The sequence below is a fragment of the Anabrus simplex genome, chromosome 1 (genome assembly GCF_040414725.1).
Source record: "Anabrus simplex isolate iqAnaSimp1 chromosome 1, ASM4041472v1, whole genome shotgun sequence".
NCBI lineage: Eukaryota > Metazoa > Arthropoda > Insecta > Orthoptera > Tettigoniidae > Anabrus > Anabrus simplex.
In genome coordinates this window covers 1,756,351,423-1,756,376,414 of record NC_090265.1, presented here as the reverse complement: position 1 = coordinate 1,756,376,414, position 24,992 = coordinate 1,756,351,423, and the positions used below count along the sequence as shown (strand labels likewise).

At 39.6% G+C, this 24,992-nt stretch overlaps 1 protein-coding gene across 1 annotated transcript in view; it reads left to right on the top strand.

Annotated features, from left to right (window-relative positions):
• LOC136864369 (nephrin-like) overlaps positions 1-24,992 on the top strand; it is a 1,091,365-nt gene that overhangs the window by 332,369 nt on the left and 734,004 nt on the right. The window contains exon 4 of the mRNA XM_068226722.1: positions 3,056-3,259. Within this exon, the coding sequence (XP_068082823.1) occupies positions 3,056-3,259 (204 nt within the window). The remainder of the gene's footprint in view (positions 1-3,055; positions 3,260-24,992) is intronic.

Here is a 24,992-nt window from a genome sequence, read left to right as displayed (position 1 = left end):
CATCATCAGGTATTATAAATTAGCATTAATATATAAGAATACAAAATAGATATCATTAAAATTGGCAAAACACATTAAAAACATTGATTCCCAAGAAGATTATCAAGAGTTTAATGGACAATTCAACTGTTTTTATCGATCATATGACTTACAATTTTAACAAAATTTGCTAAGATTGTATTTTAAATGTCGTACCATACATCAACGTCCTTTAATGTGTCTTTCCTACTTTAAAAATATCTATTCTGATATATTAATGTTAATTTAATATAGCTGACGGTGTCCTTTAGGGGACGAAACATGTACTAAATATAATAAATTATACATTGTATTGAATAAGCGGACCTCTAGTTTAAAATATTTAAGTTTCTCTTAAATATTCACTATTTGATAGTTAAGCTTGTTATGCATGTTTTCATATGCAGAACCATGGCTAATGTGCATATGGTTTAACACGTCATCAACAGTCATTCGTTTGTTATTCAGGATCATATCACGCACATGTTCAGTTACAGCTGCAGATGGACGCCCGGATCTTTCCTCATCCTTCACATTCGTGCAACCCCTTTTGAAATGTTCAGTGCACTGGTAAACACTTCGCTGTGGAAAAACATTGTTCCCGTATTGTGCTGAAACTCTTCTATGTATTTCCGCTCGTGGTACACTCTTACACCACAAAAATGGTTTACGGATCGCTGTCCTTCCGTGGTGCATACAGAGAGTGGTGAGGCCATATTTACGTCGCAACAGCGCAAGCTGTACTGATCTGATAACGATGAAACCTACCACAGATGTAGTCAATGGCGCTATCTAGCGGCTGGTGAACACACAACGACATAGAGCCAATCTAAAGACAATTACAGAAAAATTGCAAATACTTATTGACTTGCCTGCGTATTTACCAGCAAGACCACCCCTCTAATGCCCATAGACACTGTTCACGTTCTTTCCGATCACCTTACATACAGTGTGCCATTACCTGTTAATATGCAGATGAGTCTCCCACTCGGACGTATTTCGCTAAACTGCCTTATCTGTTTAAAATTCCTCTACCTCTAACATCTTCCCCAGGGTTTATGACTCAAGATCCCAATTTCCAGGGTTTAATCCTGGCTCAGATAGTCGATTTTTGAAGGATGGTCAAAAAAATTGCCACTGCTTGTTATTGATATATTAAAAATATCAGGCAGCGTACTCAGTGTAACATATATAATTAAATTAACCATAGTAACCGTTCCAGTAGAATTCCATTTCCGTTGTTAGATACCAGCACAATCGGAATGTCGAAATTGTTAGGCAGGTCATCTAAATGGCATCATATTAAAAGTCCTGCACCACAGTAGCTGAGGCCATACGATTATTATTTTTATTATTATTATTGTCCCCCTCTGTGGTGTAGTGGTGAGTGTGATTAGCTACCACTCGCGCAGACCAGGGTTCAATTCCCGAAAAGTGATACGGAGGCTGGAACGGGGTCCACTCAGACTCGGGTGGTCGACTGAGTAGAGGGTGTTCTATTCCAACCTCAGCCCTCCTTCAAGTGGTTTTCCGTGGTTTCCCACTCCTCCTCCAGGAAAATGCCGGGTTTGTACCTAGCTTAAGGCCATGGCCACATCCTCCCCTATTCCTTGTATATCCCTTCCACTCTTCCCATCCCCCACAAGGCCCCTGTTCAGCACAGCAGGTAAGGTCACCTGATCGGGGTACTAGTTCCACTCCCCAGTCGTATCCCATGACTCACCGTCTCACGCTCAAGGACTGCTCTGGAGGCTGAACGGATTATTATTATTATTATTATTATTATTATTATTATTATTATTATTATTATTATTATTATTATTATTATTATTATTATTATTTAAACGTCGCCACAATCCTCTATTTGCAACTAGTCCCGTGGTCTCCTTTAGTTCTATACCTCTTATCTTTAAATCGTTAGAAACTTAGTCTAACCATCCTCGTCTTGATCTCCCTCTACTTCTCTTACCGTCCATAACAGGTTCCATTATTCTCCTAGGTAACCTATCCTCCTCCATTTGCCTCACATGACCACACCACCGAAGCCGGTTTATGCGTACATATCCTTTATCACCTCAATCTAAGTTTGTACCAGCAATCATTCTCACTACTTTCATGTTTGTTACTTGTAACTTATGAATAGGATATTCTGAGTTCATCCAGTTTTCGCTTCCATAAAGCAAAATTAGTCTGAAAACAGACCGATGTAAAGATAGTTTATTATTATATTATATTATATTATATTATATTATATTATATTATATTATATTATATTATATTATATTATATTATATTATATTATATTATATTATATTATATTATATTATATTATATTATATTATATTATATAATTATTCTTTCTTTCTCGTTAGGGTCTGCTAGGGACCACGAGAAAATTTCATTGCTTCATCCCTTGTTTTCCTTTCTTCCTCCTCCAATAATCCTTCATCTACTCACTATGCCTCCTTTTCCTCCAATCAGACCATTTTGAGCATGATTTCTTTCCGTCGCGGCCCTGGAATTCTTTCATTTTTAACACTGTCTTCCTAAAAATCTCTCTTTGTAGCTTCGTCTTCCAAATATTTCTTGACTACATGAATCCAGGTTGTTGTTGACTTCTGGTTTCAAAGATATTTGTAGATCTGTATTATTATTATTATTATTATTATTATTATTATTATTATTATTATTGCTTTCACGGTTCCGAAGCGTAAGGAGTATTATCGTGTTTTCTTGACGTGGCATAAATCCAAAAGCCTATATCATGTCTGTTATTATTAATATTATTATTATTATTAGGTGAGATGTGTTCTGTCTCCTCTGTTACCAGTTATCTCCGTTAGATGGCATTCCTGATGCAAGATAACCCCCGTTCTAATCTAAATATGAATTACTAACAATCCTGAAATACGTGTTATTTCTGGCAACAAAGTGAATTACTATCATCATGATACCAATCCTATAAAAAACAGGATTTTTTGTTAGGACAGAGATCTATAATATATTATTAACTATAACTATTATGTGAATTTTGCAGGCCGGCCACCTCCTCGCGTTACGTGGTGGAGAAATGACATCCTCGTTGACGATTCGGACAATCAAATGGATGTCAATCGTGTACAGAACGTGCTGCGCCTAGGGAGATTGGACCGAAGGCATCTCAACACTGTGTACTCCTGCCAGGCCAGCAACAACAATGTGCTGGGACCAGTGGCCGCTAACATCACCGTCAGCATGTACCGTGAGTAAAATATGTTTTAATTTTATTACTCGCAGAATTAGTAATTTCACATTCTTTGTATTAGCCCATTTATGCCCGGAACTGTTCATTCCGATTTTTAAAATGAGACTCATTTTATTAAGACAAAGTGTGATATATTTACTATATTTAGAGTAATTTTCGCAAGTACAGTTTTCTTCACGCAGTACGGGAGTGGATAAGAAAGTGCTCATTGGTTACGAGTCGTATAAGAATACCACAAAATGATATTTTGATTATAAATATAGTTGATAATGATAAACTACATTGATTTACAGTTAAATATTTTATAACACTGCAGACAGTATTTTACAAATACTTTGTTAAATCACATATTTCAACAAAGGTTTGAATATAGCTCCAAAGATCTGAATATTTTCACCATATTCGTTTAGAGTAGGCCCTATATGACACACAAAAGTTTTCTATTTGTGATCTTCAGCAAAGCTATATCTGTAAAGTTGCTTGGCATCTCTCAGAAGCCTTACGACAAAGGGCACATCTCTTAGCTTGCCCGCTTATGAAGAGATGACCTTCATGTGTCTCACTTGCAGGTATGCTTATTCTGTCAGAATATGGCATAGGCTATAGCGTCTTCGGAGAGATGTCATATTTCTGGAGAAATGTCACCCAAATCTTCATCTGAGCTACACCTTCCGGAGGTCAAACACAAACATCAGCTCCAAGAATATCTGGCGAATCTTGAGTCTGAAGCTTCTCAGTAATCACTTGCACAGTAAATGCCATGTGCTGAAAGACGGATGTTGGGTTGTAACGGCGGTGTTCTGTGCACAAACCTAACAGAAATCAGACGAAGGGTGCTTGATAATCAGAATAGGTGTCCTTTGAAATTCAACGGAAATAACACACATTACATCGATATTTAAATCTGATTTTGATATCTTGATCTTTTCTTGAATAATTTTGTGTCGGGGTCTAGATAATTGACATAAAACCATATTTTCATGCATTATGTGTCAGAAATGTTGCAATTACTTTGCTGTCCGACTCGTTGGCTGAATGGTAAGCGTACTGGCCTTCGGTTCAGAGGGTCCCGGGTTCGATTCCCGGCCGGGTCGGGGATTTTAACCTTAATTGGTTAATTCCAATGGCCCGGGGGCTGGGTGTTTGTGCTGTCCCCAACATCCCTGCAACTCACACACCACACATAACACTATCCTCCACCACAATAATACGCAGTTACCTACACATGGCAGATGCCGCCCACCCTCATCGGAGGGTCTGCCTTACAAGGGCTGCACTCGGCTAGAAATAGCCACACGAAATTATTATATTACTTTGCTAAAATGTACCTAATACATTACGAACATGTTTGAATGGCTCATGCCTAATGGGCACTTCTATGTCCACGTTTTCGTGCCATGGAATCACACTAAATGCACATGACACAATCTACTGACAATGACATCACTGTACACCTTGGTATGATCTTTCTCAGCTAACAATTCAACTACAGAGATGATAGTGTGTATGAAACTTACGTCCTCTTTGGAGCTTGTGATGGCATTCAAATATCCTTCATTTCTTCATTCCAATAAGTGATCAAGCGCACTACTTTTTAAGCACACACGCATACATGCCCATAGTTGTGTTTATTTGTTGCTGACAACGCCCAGGCATGTGTGACGTGTGAGTCACTGAATTTCATATTTTAGGATTATTCTAGCTGAATATTGTTGTTGTTTTTAATTTGTATTTTTAACATCTAAGTAAAAATTGTCGTGAATATTGTAATTGGAACTCATGATCTTTTACGTTCACAATAAAGTAAATAACTAAAACACCTCGTAGATTTATCAAGTAATTTAATTTCCAAGAGGGCACAAGAGTGCCCGTTGGGCACAAATGAGTTGAAAAACATCTCATGGGATGCAGAAAGTAGTAGTGACTCGTGTCAACCAAAACAAGCCTTTCAACTCGATGAAGAAGCTCTTCACCATCTAAGAAAATATGTGGTTAGGACCTCTAAGTGGAGTGTACTTCATAGTAAAAGTGAGACCTACACGCTGGGTGCAACTCAACACGTAGAGTAGTACCTTTCCTCCGCTATACGGTAAAGCATGACATGTGTTTTTGGGCTTACAAGACGAGAGAGATTCTTAATAGACTCTTACGATATAAAAGGGGTACAGTTAGTTAGTTCTGATAAATTGAAGGAAAAATTAGTGTATTTACAAATGACTCGTAAGATTCATGAACTGTGAGAAAATTCTAGATCTCATAAATCTATATATTCAAAGAGTTTACTAAAATCAGCTTTTACAAATCCGTCCCTCCGTTCTTCAGTTTTATTCTCTCCCCGGAATTACCTAAATTTGATTGGCTCTTTAAAAGAATTTTTTTTTTTTTTTTTGCTAGTTGCTTTACGTCGCACCGACACAGATAGGTCTTATGGCGACGATGGGACAGAAAAAGGCTAGGAGTGGGAAGGAAGCGGCCGTGGCCTTAATTAAGGTACAGCCCCAGCATTTGCCTGGAGTGAAAATGGGAAACCACGGAAAACCATTTTCAGGGCTGCCGACAGTGGGGTTAGAACCTTTTAAAAGTAGGAAAGATCACAATATGATGATAAAGTTGGAATTTAAAAGAACAAATTGGGGCAAATTTTCGTTTATAGGAAGAGGAGTTAGGGATTGGAATAACTTACCAAGGGAGATGATCAATAAATTTCCAATTTCTTTGAAATCATTTAAGAAGAGGCTAGAAAAACAACAGATAGGGAATCTGCCACCTGGACGACTGCCCTAAATGCAGATCAGTAGTGACTGATTCATTGATTGACTATGCCGATGTCTTTATTCACCTTGCTGTGCGGTTAGGGGCACGCACTTGGGAACTTGCATCCGGGAAGTAGTGGGTTCGAATCTCATCGTCTGCAGCCCTGAAGGTGGTTTTCTGAGGTTTCCCATCTTCACGCCTGGCAAATTCTGGGGCTGTACCTTAATTTAGGCCACGGCAGCTTCCTTCCCATTCCTAGGCCTTTCCTATCCCATCGTCGCCATAAGACCTGTCCGTGTCGGTGCGACGTAAAGCAAATAGCAAAAAAGATATATATTCAGCTTTGGCTTTCAACTGAGCCATAAAACTTTCTTAAATCTTTTCCTTTCTTTCTTTCTTTCTTTCTTTCTTTCTTTCTTTCTTTCTTTCTTTCCTTCTTTCTCTTTCCTTCTTAATTTATCTCTTTCTTTCTTTCTTTCCTTCTTTCTTTCTTTCTTTAATTTCCAATTTTTTATCAGGCCTTCTTTGTCCATATCAAGGCATTCCGCTGTATACAAAGCCTCTGGTCTTATGACACTGCAATAATGTCTAAGTTCTGCGTTCAAGGATATGGACATTTTGTTGTAATCGGCTTTGGTCACTTGATAAGTCATTTTCATTTTGTTAATGGGCAACGAGAAAGCATCTTTTTCAGAGATGTTTGATTCTATCCACTCACCCAGTTATTTAAACTTACCTGTCCTTTTGATCAGTCCTCTTGATGTTGGATTGATGTTAGTTACGAACTGCATTTTCTCCAAAGAGATCTGGAGGCCTCTTTTACCGCCTGTGCCTTATAATCAGTATCATTAGCCAGCCTCGTGGTGTAGAGATAGCGTGCTTGTCTCATTCCAAAGCCGTGGGTTCTTTTTCCGTCCAGTTCAAGGATTTCATGTCTGTACTGAAGAGTATAATGTGGTTCGCTTAATACGAGATGTTATGAAAGTCTTAGTTACGGGAAGACAGCGCACAGTGAGAAGATGATGCTATGGACCAAGTATACATAGATGAACAATGGTTACTATGGTTACAATTGTGTCGGGGAGCTGATGACGTTAATTCCTTCCGCTCGGTGAGGAAAGCAACGGGAAACTACCTCAGTCCTCATTCCCCTTGTACTCCTCTACAGTGATGCTTAAGCTATCTATACAACTGTTGGTGGAACTGTGGAGGATCAAACCAGCCTTCTGGCTGAATACCCAATTCCAGATAGACCCTAGCATTTGCGTGGTTATGCAGGAGGATGTCAGAGGTCTCATGGATTTATCGACTCACGAATGAAGAGATAGATCGTAAAAATCCAGACAATATACAACATGCCTCTAATGATTCTAATTTAGTGATGTCATTTTGTGTATAACAGTATTAACTCATATTAGGCAGAAGGCTGCGATAAACTCACAATTCCCACATTCGTTTGATTTTCAGGATTAAACCACATGAAAATAGCGTCTCTCCATACCTTAACCTACTTTAAGTTTCATGTATAGTTTCCACTGCACAACAATCTTATTACGTCTACACCTCAGTATTTAGCATCCGAGTTTTACAAGCTCTCAAAGATCAATTAGGACCCATTCTCAATGCAGGAAAATTCTGACAATCGCCGCCGCACACACCAACAAACAGTAGACCCATTCCTTTACAGAAGACGGTGTGTGGCTCTGGAACTCCATAGCAGACAGGTCACGGAACCTGACATCGGGCTCATCATTCAGAAGCAAGTAAAAATAGATTTTTAATTTCTAATGAGTTACGACTATTATTACTGGTAAAATGACTGCTATTATTATTATTATTATTATTATTATTATTATTATTATTATTATTATTATTATTATTATTATTATTATTATTATTATTATTATTATTATTATTATTATTATTATTATCATTTTCTGTGATTCACCATTTCCACACCCGAAACAGAGGTTTGTACCTTACGAAAGGCCATGGACGCTACCAACCGCTGCCTAGCTCTTTCCCTTTCCAACTTCCTATGTGTGTGAGTGGCGTTAAACATTGGCAGAAAAAGGAAACAAATCCAAAGCTAGGTCCTACTGTTAGAGGCCCCACGTTTATACGTGGTGTAGTATGCAATATGTAATGCGCAAACATATATATATTGTTCACTTTAACTATCTTCGTTGCATTTCTGATTATCATCCTCTCAATTGCTAATGCCGAAAGTTTTGTCCTTAAGGGATATTATTTTATTTGCCAATAAATCGACTGACGAGGGTAACTATCATTTGTGTATGTATGTATGTTCAGTCTTCAGCCCTAAGGCTGGTTGGATCGTCAACAGCTCCGCCATCAGCTGTCATAGATGACCTAGGCATCACTGAAGAGGCGTACTAGGGAAATGAGGAGTGAGGTAGTTTCCCGTTGCTTTCCTCACCGAGCCAGAAGTTGCCATTACATATCAGTCTGCCGAGTCCACTGAAATGCATGCACCAACCGACCCTATGAGCAACATTTTCACACCATTCATAGCAGGGAATGGTTGCAGAAGGAATAGCATTATTAGCATCGTTCATACCTCAGTCACTTTCATATTGTCAAAGCCAAGGATAAGACAGAGACAGATCAGTGAAAGTCACAAAGTTGCTCTAGCCCATACCAGAAGAAATACTGCACTGTGAATACTAGGTCCTGCCAGCTAAGCACCCTTAAATGATCTCTAGCTGCGCTGGAATTTGACATCAAAAGCTTGCTTACTGCCTTCTACTACATCACTCTGGAACTACATGCTCAGCAGCTACTCGTTGTAACAGATGTGGCGGCTCACACCGCCACACTGATTGCACGGTACCGCGGGACCAGCCGAGGTGTGCAAACTCCCAAGGCAGTCATGCCGCCTCATTCCCTGGTCGCCCCTTCATTAAAAAGGCAGTGAAGGACCACTACAGACGCGCAAAACACTTACATTCAAACCCTAAACCCCCCCTACTTCTCAGCCTCAACACCCAACCTCCCCCGAACCCCGCACCCCGCACCTACCAGCCCAGTAACCAGCTCAGCCAAGAAGCCACAACCATCCTAAATTTACTTCTACTCAACCTTCTATCGACCCAAAACCAGAACCCCCCACCCACTATGCCAAGCAGAAACTCATAATATCCTAAACAGTCACCAAGCAACACCCCTCCCCCCCCCCCCACCCCCGCCCAGCCAACCTAAAGAACATGTCCTCACTTCCTAACACTGAATTAAAAGCACCTCACTCCCTAAAGCTCTAATAAAAGCACTGGAACACTCGGAAACCGAGGCGGGTGCTTTATAAATAAACATGTGCTGCCAATAACGATGCTTAAAAATTACATCCGTCAAATGTATTTATATTTAAATTCTAAATTTAATTGAATAATGCGACGCAATTTTTCGCGATGTAGCTGTTGCTAACTCACATACGCAACATAAGTTCAACCATACCACATCGCATACACTAGTTAGTCATATCACAGAATGTCAAGCTACCCAGGCACACTTCACATAAGAGCCAATTAACACAAGATTTTACACGTCAAACTGAAACAAAACATGCAAAATGTTCTAAAAACACAAAACTTAAAACATCAAAATTAAGAAAACACACATAATATGACCGACAGAGGAGCGCCAGGAGCGCACCGGTATCCGTACCCCACATACCACCTATCTCTTCGGAGATAGGTGCACATACAGATACCCAGGGCGTGTTGAAGGTGACCCCGTAAGCAACCACACAACAATGATGGTGTGAGTCGAATTCGTCACGTGTAATAACACAGCGTAATATTTCTCCTGGCGGACTGCAATAAAATATCAGGTCAATTTATAATATAAGAGGGGCAACGGTGTAGTGATATAGATAATTATTTCTAGCTACAAAAGATAAAATATAAGATACAAGCCAATGCCTATAGGAAAGGTTAAATATATGATTTATCACGTAATGCAGTGAAAGACCTGTCTTAATGTCTCACTTCATGTCAATCTTGATAATATATCTTCCACTGTGTTTCTTTTCAACGACAACTCTCTGGGTTAGCGCATGCGAAGTAGAGCGTTCCTAAAGAAAAGCTTTAAGCAGGAATAGAATACCTCGGGAGACTTGTTGTGAATCCTTTGTCACTTGAGACAGGAGAGACAGGGGCATGCAGACGTAACGCAGAGAGCTGTCATACTCTCTCTATCTCAGTTCACTTACTCCAAGGCTGCAACATTTTTACATGTTATACAACACGAGACTTTTATCTAGAAGTTGTGCATGCGAGAAAGATCGATATAGCTATACAAATTGCTTCTACATGTCAGGCTTCTCACTAAAATATTTCCTCTCTGACCTCCATTGGTCAACTTCTTGTTCCCTTCAACCTCAACAGTGTCAGGATGCAAGGTCAAAAGAGTCTTTCATTCTCATGCCTTTCTTGCCCCCCACCCCACCTCCCACCCTTTCTTTAAGCCATCTATCTTCATTCCTCGAGGGACTGAAACTCTTCCTTTTTCTGTTTAATGTAATGAAACGATGGTTGATCAGTTGCAAAATATCTTAAAACCACCACCACCACTATCGCCGCCGCTACTCTGCTTGTAAAGAGGGCTTTCGGAGTTTGCAATGAGTAGTAAGAGTAATAGAAGGAGACCTGACTGTTAGACTCAGTGTACCGGGCAAGTTGGCCGTGTGGTTAGGGGCGCGCAGCTGTGAGCTTGCATCCGTGAGATATTGGGTTTGAACCCCCACTGTCGGTAGCCCTGAAGATGGTTTTCCGTGGTTTCCTATTTTCACTTCTGGCAAATGCTGGTGCTGTACCTTAATAAAGGCCAGGACTCCTTTCTTCCCACTCCTTTCCTCTTCCATCGACGCCATAAGACCTGTCTGTGTCAGTCCGATGTAAAACAAGTTGCCTAAAAGGAAGGAAAAAAAGATTCGGTAATTTCAAGTTGCATGACTTAGAGGTAGGATAAAGCATATTCCAACTTCTTGGCTCAATGATCATGCGTTTTGGCAGCCTACGGTTCAGACGTCGCGGGTTTGATTTCCAGCTGAATCTGGGATTTTAATAGCGTCTGGTTCTTCCGACTTGGGGACTGAGTGTTTGTGTAGGTCCCAGCACTCTCCTCTTCATATTCAGACTACACACCACACTACCAACCACCACACAAATACGCAATAGTGATTACAACTCACCACATTGGATTCGCCTCAGGAAGGGCATCCGACCGTTAAACCGAGCCAAATCCACATGTGCGCATCTACGCTCTAGAAGAAGAAGAAGGAGGAGAAGAGTAGGATAAACCACAGAGAATAATGTAATTTGCTTTACTTCCCACTAACTACTGCTACCGTAGTTTCCCATTTTCACACCAGGAAAATGCTGAGGCTGTACCTTAATTAAGGCCAAGGCCGCTTCCTTCCCATTCCTAGCCCTTTCCTGTCCTGTCGTCACCATAAGACATATCTGTGTCGGTGCGACGTAAAGCAACTAGCAAAAAAAAAAAAAAAAAACTACTGTTACAGCTTTCGGAGACGCCGAGGTGTCGGAATTTAGTCCCACAGGAGTTCTTTAACGTGCCAATAATTCTACAGACACGAGGCAAACCACAGAGAGGGAACTACGAAAGTGATATTCTAAAGGAGTTTTGTTCAGTTAAATCGAGTAAGCAAGCAATCATGCAAGCCTGTAGTTTTACGGGATTATTGATATCGCGTGATTTTAGGCGTTGGTCCTCCATTGCACGTGGAATTCCAACCACAAGGATGTGACTTCTCGCTTCTGAAATCCCAGATATTCCGGCCGAGATTCGTACAGTGGTAATATTGGTGAGAGACCAGGAGTTGTACCATTCTCTATTATGTCCCCTTTATTTCACAGTGACTTAAAGATTTAACGTCGAAAGATACAAAAACCTATTATTATTGTTACTGTCTGGCTCCATGGCTAAATGGTTAGTGTGCTGGTCTTTGGTCATAGGGGTCCCGGGTTCGATTCCCGGCAGGGTAGGGGAATTAAACCATCAGTGGTTAATTTCGCAAACACGAGGGCTGGGTTTATGTGTTGTCTTCATCATCATTTCATCCTCATCACGAAGCGCAGGTCGCCTACGGATGTCAAATCAAAAGACCTGCATCTGGAGAGCCGAACATGTCTTCGGACACTCCCGGCACTAAAAGCCATACGCCATTTTATTATTATTATTATTATTATTATTATTACTACTCAAAATTTCAAAAGAAATGAAATAGCGTATGGCTTTCAGTGCCGGCAGATCCCAGGAGGGTTTCGGCTCGCCAAGTGCAGGTCTTTTGAATTGATACCCATAGGCGTCCTGCGTGACGTAATGAGGATGAAATGATGTTGAAGACAACACATACACCCAGCCCCCGTGCCAGGGAAATTACCCAATGATGGTTAAAATTCCAGACCCTGCCGGGAATCGAACCCGGGACCCCCCTGACCAAAGACCAGCACGCTAACCATTTAGCAATGGAGCCGGACAAAATTCCAAATAATCTTCCAGTAAAAGTCCTGGAACAAGAAAGAATCGATCAAGGATCAAGACGTATTTTTACAAAATATGGAATTACGGATGCAGACATCCAACTCACAGATCCGTTCAAATAGAAACTTAAACAGGTTTATCAAAAAATAGTCCCAACTCGACTGAAGCATTTCCATTCTGATACATGGAGGAAAACACTCTGAGAGGATGAAAATCTGGTGCGACCGCAAGAAGACAAACAGTTGAGATCTCGCGGTCCTTAGTGGCCCAATGAACAAATATCAATAACGTTATGTCCGACTCGGTGGCAGAATTGTCAGCGTAGTGGCCTTCGGTTCAGAGGGTCCTAGGTTAGATTCCTGGCCGGATCGGGGATTTTAACCTTCATTGGTTAATTCCAATGGCCCGGGGACTAGGTGTTCGTGCTGTCCCCAACATCCCTGCAACCCACATACCACACATAACACTATCCTCCACCACAGTGATATGCAGTTACCTGCACATAGCAGATGTCGCCCACCCTCATCGGAAGGTCTGAATTAAGAGGAAATGGCCACAAGAAATTATTATTGTATAAAAATGTAATACTAATAAAAATAACGCCAGGCTGAGTGGCTCAAAAGGTGAAAGCACTGGTCTTGTGAGTTCAAGATCGTGACTTCGAACTTGACTCAGTCTAGTGATAACTGAAGATGCTCAAATATGCCAGCCTCTTGTCGCTACATTTATCGGCACGTAACAGAACTCCTGAGGGACAAACTTCTTGCACATCGGGGTTTTGGGAAACGGTAAAAGTAGTTAGAAACGTTAAATCAATAATATTAAGACGAAGAAGAAGTTACCACACATTTCTCCTCAAAAATATCCTCTATTTCCAATTTCCAATGGTATATGGGATATGGATATCACCTTTATATACTCTTAAATATTGAGCGACGATATACGGCTCCAACTGGGAATCTAAGGGTCCCAGACAGAGATTTCAATCACGTATTCATACACATAAGGTTGACATCATGAAGGGCACCCTGCAGTAGAACAGCGCCAAGGCAACATAGCTGCCACCCACGACCTCGCCAGAATGGGGAAAAAGCTGTAGAATAATAAGAAGGTATTCCTTTTTTACAATTTGAATAATAAGAAGGTATTTCTTTTTTACAATTTGAATAATAAGAACAAATTCCTTTTTTACAATTTGAATAATAAGAAGGTATTCCTTTTTTACAATTTGAATAATAAGAAAGTATTTCTCTTTTTACAATTTGAATAATAAGAAGGTATTTTTTTACAATTTGAATAATAAGAAGGTATTCCTTTTTTACAATTTGAATAATAAGAAGGTATTCCTTTTTTACAATTTGAATAATAAGAAGGTATTTCTTTTTTACAATTTGAATAATAAGAAGGTATTTCTTTTCTACAATTTGAATAATAAGAAGGTATTTCTTTTTTACAATTTGAATAATAAGAAGGTATTTCTTTTTTACAATTTGAATAATAAGAAGGTATTTTTTTACAATTTGAATAATAAGAAGGTATTTCTTTTTTACAATTTGAATAATAAGGAGGTATTTCTGTTTTACAATTTGAATAATAAGAAGGTATTTCTTTTTTACAATTTGAATAGTAAGAAGGTATTTCTTTTTTACAATTTGAATAGTAAGAAGGTATTTCTTTTTTACAATTTGAATAATAAGAAGGTATTTCTTTTTTACAATTTGAATAATAAAAAGGTATTTCTTTTTTACAATTTGAATAATAAGAAGGTATTTCTTTTTTAAAATTTGAATAATAAGAAGGTATTTCTTTTTTACTATTTGAATAATAAGAAAGTATTTCTTTTTTACAATTTGAACAATAAGGTATTTCTTTTTTACAATTTGCTTTACGTTGCACCGGCGCAGATAGGTGTTATGGCGACGATAGGATAGGACTAGGAATGAAGCGGCCTTATCCTTAATTAAGGTACAGCCCCAACATTTGACTGATGAGAAAATGGGAAACCACGGAAAATCACCTTCAGGGCTGCCTACAGTGGGGTTTGAACCCACTATCACCCAGATGCAAGCTCACAGGTGCGCACCTATAACCGCACGGCCGACTCCGCCGGTAGTAGAAATACAGCCCGGCAATGTTTAGCTTCGATTTGAAAGCTGACCACACTAAATTATACTTGCATAAACCTAATCCTCCGTCCGTCTCAAGTACCACTGGTATTATTTTGATCCAGAGAGGGTCTGAGAAAGTGTTCTCTACGGCCAGGTGGCTGTTAGTTTTGACGTAAAATACGTCTCTAGTTTCGAATCTGTTCTCAGGCCGGTGAGCGTCAGAAAACAGTATCTGGTCCTTTAATCACTAAGCGGTAAATTCCTCATAGCAGTGTTATTGGATCCTTATGATTTCTTATATAAAGAACTGGAATCAGAGATAATAATAAATGTCCGCCTCTGTGGTGTAGTGGTTAGCTTGATTAGCTGCCAACCCTGAAGGCCCGGGTTCGATTCCCGGCTCTGCCACGAAATTTGAAAAGTGGTACGTGGGCTAGAACGGGGTCCACTCAGCCTCGAGAGGTCAACTGAGTATAGTGGGGGAGGGGAGTTCGATTCCCACCTCAGCCATCCTGGAAGCGGGCTTCCGTGGTTTCCCACTTCTCTTCCAGGCAAATGCCGGAATGGTACCAAACTTAAGGCCACGGCCGCTTCCTTCCATCTTACTTCTCTATCCCTTCGAATTTTCCTATCCTCCACAATGCCCCCGTTCAGCATTGCAGGTGAGGCCGCCTGGGTGAGATACTGGTCTTCCTCCACAGTTATATCAAAAGACCCGAAGTCTCACGCTCCAGGACACTGCCCTTGAGGCGGTAGAGATCGGCTCTCTCGCTGAGTCCGAGGGGAAAACCAACCCTGGAGGGTAAAGGGGTTAAGAAAGAATAATAAATAAGTTACAAGGTAGTGTGCTACTGCTGTGAGATGGACAGCAGGCAATGTTATGATCATAAACCAGGTTAAAAGTCAGGTTGTCAGTTTCACTAATAGCCAAATTCCTCTTAGTTTTAAACACTGCGTTGATGGGGTGACAGTTCACTATGTGGATCCCTGTAAGTACCTAGGTGTTAATATAAGGAAACACCATCGTTGGGTTAATACTATAAACGGGATGTAAATAAAAGGTACAGATGTTTATGAGGGTACTTATGGTTTGTAGTAAGAATGTAAGGGAGAGGGCATACAAGTCCATGGAAAGACCCCATTTAGGGTATGGTTCCAGTATATGGGAAGCTCACCAGGATTACTTGTTTCGAGAACGGGAAAACAATCCAAAGACAAGCAGCTCCATTTTTTCTGGGTAATTTCTGACAAAAGTGTAGCGTTACGAAAATGCTGCAAAGTCAAGGCTGGGAAGACCTGGGGTAAAGGAGACGAGCTGCTCTACTAAGTGGTATGTTCCGAGTCGTCAGTGGAGAGATGACGTGGGGTGACGTAGGTTTAAGTGGTGTTTGTAAAAGTAGGAAAGATCACAATATGAAGACAAAGTTGGAATTCAAGAGGACAAACTGGGGCAAATATTAATTTATAGGAAGGGGAGTTAGGGATTGGAATAACTTACCAAGGGAGATGTTCAATAAATTTCCAATTTATTTGAAATCAATTAAGAAACGGGTAGGAATGCAACAGATAGGGAATCTGCCACCTGGACGACTACCCTAAATGCAGATTAGTAGTGACTGAGTTGTGCGACGAAGGGTAGCGGGGGTATGTTTTTGCCTAGGTCATGCTCTTGGAGCGCGCATTCGTCAGTCTGGCAGTCTCACTCACTCAATGTGTCTGTGTAGTTCTATCTGGTGTCTGTTACTTAGTTACTGTGTACTCAATTACTAAATTATCTTTCAATTGAATAATCGCACCGTACTTCTATTTAATTATAGTACACGCGTAATAATTGTTTCTTTCGTGTTAGTTTTATTTCAAAGTAATGTTATTACCGCACTTACGTTGGTAGGCTTTCAACCTTTACGTCTCTATTCCACATCGAAATTCCCTCAGAGAACACCAAAAACGTACTATTATTTAAATGTTGATGTCCACCTCCTCTCCCACCACCCGCTATATCCCTCAGACGAGGGTACTTCTATTGTCTTTAAATATTCTCCATTACCGAGCTCGATATCTGCAGTCGCTTAAGTGTGGCCAATATCCAGTATTCGAGAGACGTAGGTTCGAACCCCACTGTCGGCAGCCCTGAATATGGTTTTCCGTGGTTTCCCATTTTCACACCAGGCAAATGCTGGGGCTCTACCTTAATAAAGGCCACGGCCGCTTCCTTCCCGCTCCTAGCCCTTCCCTGTCCCATCGTCGCCATAAGACCTTTCTGTGTCGGTGCGACGTAAAGCAACTAGCAAAAATAATAATAATAATAATAATAATAATAATAATAATAATAATAATAATAATAATATTTCCCCCCCACCACTTCAAATTTTCAATCGCCGCTACTGCCCAAAGGAGTGTAACTGTTGAAAGACAGATTTAAAATAACGATTCCCTACTTAATTAATCCATCTTCACTGCTAACCTTAATATCTGAAAGGAAAGACTGCGTTTTAATTAATATAGTCTACTACAAAGCCGGGAATTTTAGCTTCAGTTCATTATACAGTAAGTCATTTATCTTTATACGAGCGCTGGGACTGCTGGAGAATAATAAGAACAACAATGGCACATCAATAACTACGCCGGTTGAGAGAGTAACAAAAGAAGGTTCGTTACGCGCATTGTTTTCCTTCACGGTGGCGACATTTTAACGGAGTGTTTCAGTGTACGCATTCGGCTACTCTTAGAAAAATATAATCACAAGGGTCTAGATCGTCTTTGAATTCATAATCAGCATTTCTATTGTGTGCAATCAGAATGATAACTCTTCCTTTTTGGTATTTTGTGCTTGTAAAGATAGATATTAAGCCTGTGAGAAGATTTCGCGACAGGGGAAAAGTAGCTAGGTAAGTCTATACCCTGCTCTTAAATAGAAAAGTATGGGATATTTAAATCAGAGTAATGGTATTAAAAAATGTGGTAGGTGTGTAAGAAATGATGGCAGAAGTCGTACACTATATGAGTGAAAATGGAGTCGTAATCGATCTGTTCACGAGAATTCCAGCAAGATATAGCAGATATCCTGGAGTCAGGAGGTCAATTGGACTGTATCGCGATTGACCTGTCTAAGGCATTTGATAGGGTAGATCATGGAAGACTACCTGCAAAAATGAGTGCAATTGGACTTTAAAAAAAGTGACTGAATGGGTGGCTCTGTTTCTAGAAAATAGAACTCAGAGAATTAGGGCAGGTGAAGCTTTATCTGACCCTGTAAAAATTAAGAGGGGAATTCCTCAAGGCAGTATTATTGGACCTTTATGTTTTCTTATATATAGCAATGAAATGTGCAAGAAGTGGAATCAGAGATAAGGATTTTCGCAGATGATGTTATTCTCTACAGAGTAATAAATAAGTTAGAAGATTGTGAGCAACTGCAAAATGACCTCGATAATGTTGTGAGATGGACAGCAGGCAATGGTATGATGAAAAACGGGGATAAAAGTCAGGTTGTGAGTTTCACAAATAGGAAAAGTTCTGTCAGTTTTAATTACTGCATTGATGGGGTGAAAGTTCCCTTTGGGGATCATTGTAAATACCTAGGTATTAATATAAGGAAAGATCTTAATTGGGGTAATCACATAAATATGATTGTAAAGAAAGGGTACAGATCTCTGCACATGGTTATGAGTGTATTTAGGGTTGTAGTAAGGATGTAAAGGAGAGAGCGTATTTGTCTCTGGTGAGAGCCCGAATAGAGTATGGTTCCAGTGTATGGGACCCTCACCAGGATTACTTGATTCAGGAACTGGAAAAAATTCAAAGAAAAGCAGCTCGATTTGTTCTGGGCGATTTCCGACAAAAGAGTAGCGTTACAAAAATTTTGTGAAGTTTGGACTGGGAAGAGTTGGGAGAAAGATGACGAGCTGCTCATCTAAGTGGTATGTTCTGAGCTGTCAGTGGAGAGATGGCGTGGGAGGACATCAGTAGACGAATAAGTTTGAGTGGTGTCTTTAAAAGTAGGAAAGATCACAATATGAACATAAAGTTGGAATTCAAGAGGACAAACTGGGGCAAATATTCCTTTATAGGACGGAGAGTTAGGGATTGGAATAACTTACCAAGGGAGATGTTCAATAAATTTCCAATTTCTTTGCAATCATTTAAGGAAAGGCTAGGAAAACAACAGATAGGGAATCTGCAACCTGGGCGACTGCCCTAAATGCAGATCAGTAGTGATTGACTGTTGTTGACTGTTGACTGCTGAGTTATATGATTTTTCTGCTCCGTGATGCCAAGTCCATTGCAATAAGTGTAATAGAAAAATCAAAATTCGCATTGCATGCGGGAGGTGCCAGCCGAGCTCATGTACCTCCGTCATCCAACCCCGCAGAAATACCTTACTCCATATCGTATCAGGTTTCCAGTTCCCGAAAATGTACAGAAAAATACGGGTAAATGTACATCTAAATTGTAAGACCCCGATTTTGAAGGACTTCGACGATGAATTATGTGTAAATAAAATATGAGAATATATTTTTATTTATTCCTAAAAATTACAATAATTTTCTTAATCATCGTTATCCGGTTGGTTAGATCATGGCCGACTGGACCCCTCGCTGCGCTCCGAGCTAGCTAGAGTGACGCATCAAGTCGGCCGTGTTTAGATTAGCAGGTTGACTTTTTCTGCCACTACGATCGCTAATGTGAGTGAATACATTATTTTACTTAAGCACCACTGCGAGCCCTATAGTGAGTCAATGCAGAGTTTCACTTTAAGCCCTGATAACTACATTCGCTGTGGATATTTTCAAACAATCAATAAACGCCTGAGAGTATTGAACCAAAGAACACTATACAGAAGAAATTATGTAAATGAGTAAATCTGGCTAGGACTTGAATCAAAAAGAAAACGATAAAGAAAGAAGCTTTTTTAGGCAGTTTTTCCGGAACTTCATTTAAGCTATCCAAGACTCACTATTTCAAACCTTTCCGAGCCCTTTAACCCTTCAACTTTGGCATAATTGAAGAAATCGCTTAATTTTAAGTTTTTCGTAGTATGAGGACCTCTACTTTGTCTGCTAAGAATGTTCCCAACATTATAACATAAAGCATAAAACATAAAGATGGTGATTGTTCAAGAAAAGAGAACCTGTGATGTGTTATTTATAGCCACACTGGGGACGAAATATCAACGTTTCCATGAATTGGGAAGACTCAGAGATACAGCTCCCCCATAGGCCAGTTGTGCTGCAAGGCGTGCAGATCACGCAGACCATTATGGGCGACTCTTAGCCACCTGTCGGTGAAAGCTGTAGTTAAGTGTGCTGTCACACGGCCGACTTGATGCGTCGCTCTAGCTAGCTCCTTACCGGCCTTGTCAGTCGGGTCCACTCACTGTAATAGGAGTAGTTTCATAGCTAGACACGTGGCGCTGGCGGCCTAAGATTTCGTGGTAGAAATGCCTACTCAGTTATGGAAAAATATAGAATTTTATTGCCAATTTATAGTAATTTAGAGGTATGGAGAATGTTTCATAGGTTAATAATTTTAGAATGATTAATCCTAAAGACTACTTGCGATGATATTCGCCAAAATAATGTCGTGAAATGAAACTGCGGAAAGGTGGTGTGGTCCATCTGACGTTCTGATATTGACTTTGATTGTCAATTTATTTTAATTTAGAGGAATGAAGGAGTATGTTACATTGACTAATACTGCCAAAATGATTAAAATCCTAAAGGCCACCTTCGTTGATATTGGCCACAAAAAAGCAAAATCTTTGCCAAAATAACGTCGTGAAATGGAACTGTAGGGAGATGGAGTAATCCAACTGACGTTCCTTAACTGTGAGGAATAATAGTAATTACTTTTGTTATCCATAGCATTTAGATACATGGCAGAACTTACCACAATACTTTTGTCTTCTGATGTTAATCTTCAGATTAAAAGTCATTATTCAATTAGAGTTTTAAAATTCTTCAAATGCTGCTGCAGATATTGGGCGTAGTCAAAACATAAAAGTCTTACTTTTCCCACTCAAGTATTCGGTGTATGGATAACATAAATATTTTTACTCAAACATTTTACTTTCAATATAGTGTGACCTTTCGAGCATCTCTACTTCAGGGTTCAATTTGAAAATGCTATGCCTCGGCTAGTGTCGCGCGGTGATGCAAAAGATTCCACTCAAGGGACGTGCAGGTTCGTCGAGCCTGGTCACAGTATCGCACCGTTAATTCTTTGAAGATGTGACTGACGTATGAAGATGCATGTGAACTAATTACTTAAATTGAACCATTATAATGTAAACTTATCCTATTAATGAAAAGTCTTAGAATAATTATTTTCTTGGAAGGATATTCCGTTTTGAATATCATATTCGGAATATAAACTACCAAATTAATTGGAGAAGCAACACAAATGGATGCCTAGTAGTAATCGTATATTCATATCAGACGTAGTTATCGCGAATATGATGGTAATATTATCACGTTGGTATTGATTTAATAGATATGCAAGGATGAATAGTCTTCGATAAATAATGTGCCTGAGCATTTTAAAGATGAAGTGAGAATTTTTTGTGCATGACGACGTTTCATATGACAAAAATATATACAATAAGAAACCTCTATCCTGGAACTTGAAATTAAAATATTATTAAACAGTGGCCCGGCAAGAAATATTATATGCAGCAGAAACTCTTAAACTTACAAGAATTGGAAATTTTGAAATATTAGAAAAAGTTGAAAGAAGAATTTTGAGAAAAATACTGGGATATATAAGAAACAACAATTTCGAATTTAGACTACGACCAAACTGAGAACTATATTTAAAAGTTAAAAGACTGACAACTGTAATGAGGAAAAGGAAGACTACAGTTTTTGGACACATTTATAGAATTAATAGCAATAGACTGGCTAAACAAATCTACAACTTATAGAACAGTTACAAATCTAAGCCAACGTGGTTCATTGAAATTGAAAACGTTATGAGAGACGCTAGAATTAAAACAGATACGATAGAAAACAGAACACGTTTCAGGAAAGTAACACGAATGGCAGGACTTCAGGAGAAAAAGAAATTAATAACTGGAAGAAAATTGACTCAAGACGAAAAAGAACAACATTCTCAGAATATGAGGAAGTTTATAAACGAAGAAAATTAAATGCTATGAAAATTAACCAAAGTTGGTTTATCGTGCCCTCAAAAGGATTATTCGGAGAATAAACAAGTGAAAGTCGAGTCAATGGGTTCGTTCTTTTGAACATTCACAGAGATATAATTATAAAGGCGGCAGATCACTTATATATATATTAGAAGCCCCGAAAGTTGAATTTTAGTGTTCTACTCTGCTGATCTTTAGGTTTAAAAATGTGCTCGTATATGTGATAAAATGGAAGTGATGAAATTAAAACATAAAAATTGTGGCGATAGGCAGCTGTGAGTGATATTCTCATACATGATTGGTCACTGAATACTGAGCTACAGCACTGCAAAACTGTACCGTTACTGCAATCTGAATATCAACACATTTCACTTGTGTCAGTGTTCTTATCACACACACACAACCACCTTCATTATGTCATATGATCATTTTGTAACTATGACCCTCCACCTATCGGCCAATCCTGACTCTGGTCGGCTACTACACCGTTTAGTCATATTCTATTTGTAAAATGTTGGACCATTCTAAGATCTATTCGTCTTCTTAAAGGTTTGAGAGCAAGCATACTCTTTCTGAGAGGCTGGCGGGATTCTGTTTGTCAGAGACAAGCCCAGCTGTAGAAGTGTGACATACTGTCCTGTTCCAACAGTGAAGATCTATTGCCACATCCCTCAGTACGACACTGTGAAAGCTAATAATGTGGATATACTGGCGAGTCGTGGAGAAATTCTTGTTCTGTTTTTTTTTCCATCCCTCCTCGCGGTTTTTGTTTCTCTTTTTCCATTTTCGCATCCTGATTCTTTGCTTTCTCGATACGATGAGTTCTCTTCTTTCCTCGACTTTCGTGTGGGGACAGGACATCCATCTTACTTGTCAATACACAAATAAGAATTCTAGCTCCAAACCTCTACATTTAGTGTCCAAGCTTGAACGTTTATCAACTAATGGGGTGAAAAAAAACATGGTGGGCTCTATTTTCTGTTGACATTTCTGCATCGTTTATTTATTCATTTAAATTTGTACTTATATTATCATTTGATTTGACATTTGTTTCCACTAGAGGTCAGCCCAGATCTCCTACGCTCTCGCAGCTGTCTCATTCGTTTCATAGATTTACTGTTGGTTTTATTCGATCCATTAATGAGTCTAGTTTCCTCACAAATTCATTTTATCCGCTTATTATTAGGAAGGTGTGCAAATTATTGGACTGAATAAAGAAATATCATGCACAACCTAGATTCTTTGGGAAAACGTTTTCATTGAAACACCCCTCCCTCCAGAGGTTAGTACATAGAATGGTATCCTATGTTTTTACAATAATTTTGATGCGATTTGTTATGCTGCTCATAAAGGATTTACAATTTTCTTTGATATCGTGGTCCCTGTGCAATATCTTCACAAGCTCCTTCAAAAGCTGGATCTTATTTGCTTCCTTCCTCAGGTTGGTTTTACCATTGAATGCAGGATATCTATAGGGTTTGCGACCCGGCTTTTACCTGGCCAGCAAAGGACATTTAAATTCTTTCCTTCCAGGAACGACAACACTGATTTGATTTGGTGACAAGGCGCTCCATCCTGCATGAAGATGAGAACTAGAGATGGCTGAAAAATAACGTAGCAGTTACTTTGTCACAGTTACATGCGTGTCACTGTTACAAATGTAACGAGGAAAAATAACAGGTTACCGAGTAACGACAACAGAATAACGTTCTAGTGAAAACTGTAACTGGGAAGTGAGAACTGCCACTAGTAGCAGCTTACAGACACAGATAATACGTATGACTTCCAAGTGAGAGCGCTTTCGTAGGAGATTGCTTTAAATGAAGTAGTCTACACTATAGTGTATAATATACTCTATAGTGTATTTGTATAAGTCATCTGGTAATTAAAGTGTAAACTGTTATGACATATTCAACTGATTCAGAAGTCGCACAGGGCTACTTACATTATAATATAAGTTTCGTCCGTATAATCTTTCTTGTACCATAAATAAATTAGTATGCTAACTTTCCACATAGCCGGCCACGTGGTGTACGGGTAGCGTGCCTGCCTCTTAACCGGAGGCCCCGGGTTCGATTCGGCGGCCGGGTCAGGGATTGTTACCTGCATCTGACGGCTGATTCGAGGTCCACTCAGCTTACGTGATTAGAATTGAGGAGCTATCTGACGGTGACATGGCGGCTCCGGTCTTGAAAGCCAAGAATAATCGCCGAGAGGATCCGTCGTGCTGACCACACGCCACCCCGTAATCTGCAGGCCTTCGGGCTGAGCAGCGATCGCTTGATGGGACGTGGCCCTTCGGGTCTATTGCGCCAAAGGTGTTTTTTTTTTTCAACTTTCTGTATTGAAATTATAGATAACATAACTTCATTTTACTTAATCGATCCCCTTGTGCCGGTTTGTGTCAACGTTTGGCAGACACATTATCATGTTTTCTTGTCTTCTACCCTTGATCGGGGCATTGTCAAACTCACTCCTCTAGATTTCATCAAAGACGCTATGTTGTCTTCTCATTTGATCCGTTGTCTACCTCTCGTTAACTTTGTAGCAAATAGGAATGCGTGTTTTGCTGCACCGACTTTCAACAGTGTACTGATGCGTGTACGTATGTGCGGGTGAATGAATGGGACTTCGCAACACAGCTGTAAGGAGACAAGCTTCAAGCCGTAACCAGGCTCTAACCAATAAAACGTGAGTAACGTTGGACGTTATTTTAACTGTTACTTTTCACAGTTACTTTATTGTAGCAGTGACAGATGTAGAAGTTACAAAAAAATAACCGTTTGTCACATCTCTAATGAGAACTCCATCCCGAAGCATTTCCTTCAAATTGCAGAAGAAGTCAAGTTTCTAGGACTTTCTTGCACTGCACCTGTCGGATAGCACACTCTCACAGATACAGCTGCCAGTTCTTTTGGATGACATGCAGCCCTACCCCGTTACTGAGAATGGATCCTTCATTTTCCCCTGCTGTCCAATGGAGATAGAAATCTTCGTCCTTGGCGAATATACTGAGCAGGCTCTTGGCTTATAGAGAATATTGATTCATCGGAGTGACCTATGAAGAATTTAAAGGAAACAATAAATGTCTTGCTTCAGTAAAGACAGTGATATACGAGGGTTGTAAATAAAGTAGTGGCAATATTGAAAGAACGTAATATTTAATGAACTAACAAGTACAAATTGTATTACATTC